The sequence below is a fragment of the Chenopodium album genome, chromosome 16, assembly GCF_948465745.1.
Source record: "Chenopodium album chromosome 16, dcCheAlbu1.1, whole genome shotgun sequence".
Classification (NCBI taxonomy): Eukaryota; Viridiplantae; Streptophyta; class Magnoliopsida; order Caryophyllales; family Amaranthaceae; genus Chenopodium; species Chenopodium album.
In genome coordinates this window covers 35,036,576-35,042,270 of record NC_137849.1, presented here as the reverse complement: position 1 = coordinate 35,042,270, position 5,695 = coordinate 35,036,576, and the positions used below count along the sequence as shown (strand labels likewise).

At 30.1% G+C, this 5,695-nt stretch overlaps 1 protein-coding gene across 1 annotated transcript; it reads left to right on the top strand.

Moving 5' to 3' along the window:
• Nucleotides 1-2,568: 2,568 nt before the first annotated feature.
• LOC145585160 (peroxidase 12-like) lies at nucleotides 2,569-5,219 on the top strand. Its single transcript, XM_081641890.1, has 3 exons — nucleotides 2,569-2,825; nucleotides 3,146-3,340; nucleotides 4,445-5,219. The coding sequence occupies exons 1-3, from the start codon at nucleotides 2,592-2,594 to the stop codon at nucleotides 5,069-5,071; spliced, it is 1,056 nt and encodes a 351-aa protein (XP_081498016.1). The 5' UTR covers nucleotides 2,569-2,591; the 3' UTR covers nucleotides 5,072-5,219.
• The last annotated feature ends 476 nt before the right edge of the window (nucleotides 5,220-5,695 follow it).

Here is a 5,695-nt window from a genome sequence, read left to right as displayed (position 1 = left end):
CGCTTATTATGCTCACTTTATTTATTTATTTTTTTTGGGAAATCGTTCCGTGTATCCCTAAAATTTTGAAAAATGCACTGTGTACCCTTGAAAACTTTCAAATGCACCATGTATTCTTGAGGTTTGTAAAAAAAATGCACCACATACCCTGATCGTCTTACAAATGCACATATCATTGACTTATCAAACTAAAATTATGCCCACACACTAACTCATTTTTAGTACTTTATATTTATGGAGTAAAACCGCCTAAAAGCATAAATTACATCAAAATTTGAACACCATCGATCATTCTAAATCCTAAACTTTAAGGTGTTAGAATTTGATTTATCAATTAAGTTTGCTTGATAATTAAATGATTTAGCATTATACTAGCATTACACTTTTAATAGAATTTGATGCTTATAGCCTATATGTGGTCTCAATTTAACAAAATTATCATTTGTTATATGAATCTAGGGGTATTTGGTGCAAATTCTTACAAATCTCAGGGGTACGCGGTGCATTTGAAAGTTTTTAGGAGTACGCGGTGCATTTTTTAAAACCTTAAGGGTAGACAAAATAATTTTTCCTTTTTTTTTTTTATTTCTTTCTTACACCTACACTTTAACTTTTTAAACTTGATCTTTCTAATTGTGTCCAATGTTTTCTTACACTCACCCACCATATAATCAAACTTAATCTCCGTAATTGTTATATATATATATATATATATATATATATATATATATATATATATATATATATATATATATTTTTTTTTTTCGAAAAAGTAATTAAAACAATTGAGGAGAATAACCTAATATAAGTAGATGTTACGATGCGTTACCCCTAGATCGGGGAGGTGGAGGTTATTAAAATATATGAAAAAGAATATTACATTCATATATATATATATATGGGAAATTGTTGGCAATAACTCTTAAACCAAAAAACCTATAATGGAAATACCCTTAGCTTAGTGAATCCTTTCCAACTCCAAAATTTCATTACAATATATTTTTTGAGTGAAACTAACACTAAGGGGTAAATTTAAATATACAAGAGTTTCTAACAAGACCATGTCATTATAGCTAAGACTATCGTTTTCTTTTAGATTAAATAGAAACTAACAGAAAGAGACTTAAACATAAAGAAAATGTTCTTCTAAAATAAATAGAATAATGATCATATAATATTCTTGTGATCATGTAACCAAACCTATGACAAATGAATGCTATGCACTAACTCGAGACAATGACTTTTTTTTTTTTTTTGTGAAAGAGAGATCGACAATGACTTTTTGATTAGGTTATCTATTAAATAGGTATAACAAAAAACAATTTGAATTTTTTTTTTTGTACAACTTCCGTTTCATATTATCTGTAACAATTGAGTTTTTTATATCTCATAAAAAATATCCAAATATTACATATACTGTGTGAAACAGAGGTAGTAGATGATAATTTATAAACGATGGCTTTCAATCAATAAATTGTTAAATTGTCTATTCCCTTCCTCTTAAAAAAATTGATAAAAAAAACTTATCAAGCTTGTGTCTACCATACGTAAGACTTTTGACCACATGCCAAGGCAGACAAAATAAAAAAAATGCCTCAACCTGTGTCATTCATGCATGTGGAATAGATAAGCAAGACAAACGGATAATTTTAGTCAATTTCCCTATTTCAACTAACCAATTACAAATATTACACCAAACAATCAAGACTAGTACTCTTTTGTTTTTATTTTTGTCCCACCTAGAATCTTAAATTTGAAGATAAAAAAATATAATATCAACTATATTGGACAAATATAAGTAATAAACATATTAAAATTGATGTATGTTAGCTTCGTGAATAATCCGTACTATTTTTTAATCCCTTTTAAAAATATTTGATGAAATATGTATGTTGAAATATGCGTACTCTCTCTATTTCAAATTATTTAATATAGATATATTGTATATATGCCAACATTTCAATAATTATATATTAATAATTATATATTAATGAAAATTATTTTAAAATTTATATTATGAAACTTTATATTAATACTTACGAAGTATGTAACAACATATTTCAAGATAAAAAAAAATTATAAAACTTTATATTAATACTTACGAAGTATGTAACAACATATTTCAAGATAAAATATGTTTTTTTTTTTTTAATTATGTTAGGAAAAAATTATGGTCAAAACTTATACATAAATAGAGAAAAAAAAGTCCAATGTCCCAAATATTATGGGACGGAAGGTGTATCCGTGTATTATAAAACAAATGTACCAAACTAAAAGAAAGGGTGAAGTTTTTTATAAACACTCGGGTGGAAGGTGCATCTAAGGTACATTCTATTCATTTAATATGTTTTTTGCTCATTTTGAAGTCTTAAAATGAGCAAAAAATTTATCAAATGAGCAAAGAACACAATTAGATACACCTAACTCTATATACACCCGAGTAAGGAGTACAGTCTACAGAGTAGCTTATTATTATAATAATATTATTATATCACCAATAATATATTTTCTCCGCTTCTCTACCTCTTTTTTTTCCTTATATATTGGCTTATGCAATGGATTATCCAAGTCTATCTAAAATAACTTTATAGATGGCAGCCTTAAAGTTTTTGCCTCTATTCCTAGTTGTATCATCTTTGGTAATAGGAGTCTCTAAGGGTCAGAGTACAATACCAGTTGTGCCTGGTCTTTCATACACATTTTATTCATCTAGTTGTCCTGGTTTGGATTTCATTATTAGAGGTCATCTTTGGCAGGTTTTTCAAAGTGATATAACCCAAGCTGCTGGTTTGCTCCGCCTTCACTTCCATGATTGCTTCGTTCAGGTACATATCTATGTATGTCTGAATTTAATTGTCGCGTAGCACTAGTTGATGATACAATCAACGTGACATTTAAGTTCGAGGAGTATGCCAATTCAGTGTAACTTGTAAGCTTGATGGTTAATTATGGAATTAAATTTTATTCATATATGTTCAGAGTAGAGGGGTCAATTATTATTACTACGTACTAGTATATGACAAGTGAATGTTAGAATAGCTTTATAAGCTTGATGGTCAAGCTAGCCAACTGATAAGGTCTACTCTGTATAAATGAAGTTTATTATGCATATTTTTAATCACAATATTATGCCTCTGTTTTATAGGGATGTGATGGTTCAGTGTTGTTGGATGGATCAGCCAGTGGTCCAAGTGAGAAAGATGCACCTCCAAACTTGACGCTCAGGGCTCAGGCATTTAAGATCATAAATGACCTCCGTGCCCTTGTGCATCAACAATGTGGCCGGGTTGTCTCTTGTGCTGATATCACTGCCCTTGCTGCTCGTGAATCCGTATTTCTGGTATTGTTATTATCTTTTATTAGAATAAGAAACTAAAACTTTAGCCATTCAATAATGCGTAATCTCTCGATCTCTATTTTTATGCCTCATTTGACTTTACAAAGTATTCAAGATGCGTTTTGAAAACATTTTCACATAATTATAATTCCATTTCCTTACACTAAAAAATTATAAAACCTTATATTAATAAAATATATAATGAGACTAACCATAAAATTATATTATCATGATAGACATTGATGTGACTAATAGTAAAAGTTTTTGAAATTTGAACCAATAATTTACAATAGGGTTAAAAAATACGGACAAAGGGAGTTATCAGCTAATAAAGTAACTGTAAAATAGTAGTGATCAATTAGCTGAGGTAGTATGTAAGGCTGGTTTCCCAAGAGACAAGATATGATAATTTGTTCTATATATATATGAAAATGAAATTACATAAATTATTTGAATGGACGTTGTATTAGTTAGAGGGGGTGTCCCCAAGGCCGAATATGTTAATGTGAAATTATTTACTTTGTGTGACAAGATTTGAATAGATGTGTTATAGACTTTTAGTTTTTTTTTTTTTTTTTTTTTTTTTTTTTTTTTTTTTTTTTTGACAATAGTTATAGACTTTTAGTGCTGGCGGCTAAACTAGAACTTTGGAAAAAAAATATATAAAGATTGAAGAAAAAAACTACTTCGTATGACTTTATTATTTCAAATCTAACCTCTTTTTTAATTTCTTGATTTTATTGGAATAGTTTGATAAATAATTTGTTTACAAGATCTTTTTTTATTATTCATATTTATTATTTTGCAAACACACCTGCTTGACATAAATTATGAGAAAGAGGTTAAATAACGTTAACGGACAAATTCTTGTCAAAAAAAAAAAAAAAAAAAAAAATATTAACGGATAAATTAATCAATATAATCACGTAATACCTAACTCTTTCCTACTCTAATCAAGTAATCGCCTCCTAAAATTACATGAAAAAAATTACCTCTTGAAAAATCGTGTCTTGAATCGATCTATATTTGTATTTTTATGATTTATCCAATATAATGTATGTAGAATTTTGATCTCACACTAAAATACTTTGCTATGTGATTTTTCAGTCAGGTGGACCATTCTACTGGATTCCCTTAGGAAGAAGGGATGGCCTTAACTTTGCTACACTTAAAGAAACCCTAGCCAATCTACCACCCCCCTCTTTTAACACTGACCAGCTCCTCAACTCCTTATCCAACAAAAACTTGAACGCCACGGACCTCGTGGCCCTCTCCGGAGGCCACACTATCGGACGCAGCCATTGCTCCTCCTTCGCCGATAGACTCTACCCTCAAGACCCTACCATGGACCAAACCTTCGCTAAAAACCTTAAACTCACTTGTCCAACAAACAAGACTGATAACACTACGAATTTGGACATTCGTACTCCTAATGTTTTCGACAATAAATATTATGTTGACCTAATGAACCGCCAAGGCCTGTTCACTTCCGATCAAGATTTGTATACTAACTCGAAAACGAGAGATATTGTTACAAGTTTTGCTATCAACCAAAATTTGTTCTTTGAAAAGTTTATAGATGCAATGGTTAAAATGGGACAACTTCATGTATTGACGGGGTCACAAGGGGAAATTCGCGCTAATTGCTCAGCAAGAAATGCTAATAAGTATGATGAGGACATTAAATCTGTGGTGGAAGCTGATCAAGAACAAGGAAAATTGTCACAATTTTAAGGAACAAACGTTGTACTAAAACTTCAAGTAGATATGTATATGTTTGACTAGTCTCCTACACTTAAGGGTCGATGTTTTAATGCGTGTGTTTGGTATGTTATCTTATAATAAGGTGAGGTATGATGTCAATGAACATGTTTAATTTGGAGCGTTTTTCTCGACTTCTTGTATCATAGGGTACTTATTGATGAATGGTTTGTGCCTAAGTTTTTAAGTTTTTATTATGGAAAAAAGTGCTTCTGGTTTAAAAATATCGCATCTAAACAATGGATTATTTAAAAGATGGGATATGGAACAAGACAAACAAGATTATTTAGATATAAGCTAAGCATTGTTGTTATCAAGGTTATCAGGATAGAGACTCTAATTAGGATCTCTGAAAGGAGAGGATCCAATTGTAGGATCGTATGATCCTATTTTTAAAAAAAATAAATAAAAAAATAAAATAAAAAATTATTGAGCCATATCAACTTAAGTCATTCGACAAATTTAAATACAAAAAACAATTACTGTGCTTTTTCGGCCACACCGTGTGGCCGGGTTACTTATTTAGGAGTTACTCAGTCGGTCAAAGGTTACTTATTAAGAGGTTAATTAGTCGGTTATCGTGTTTTCGCCGGGATT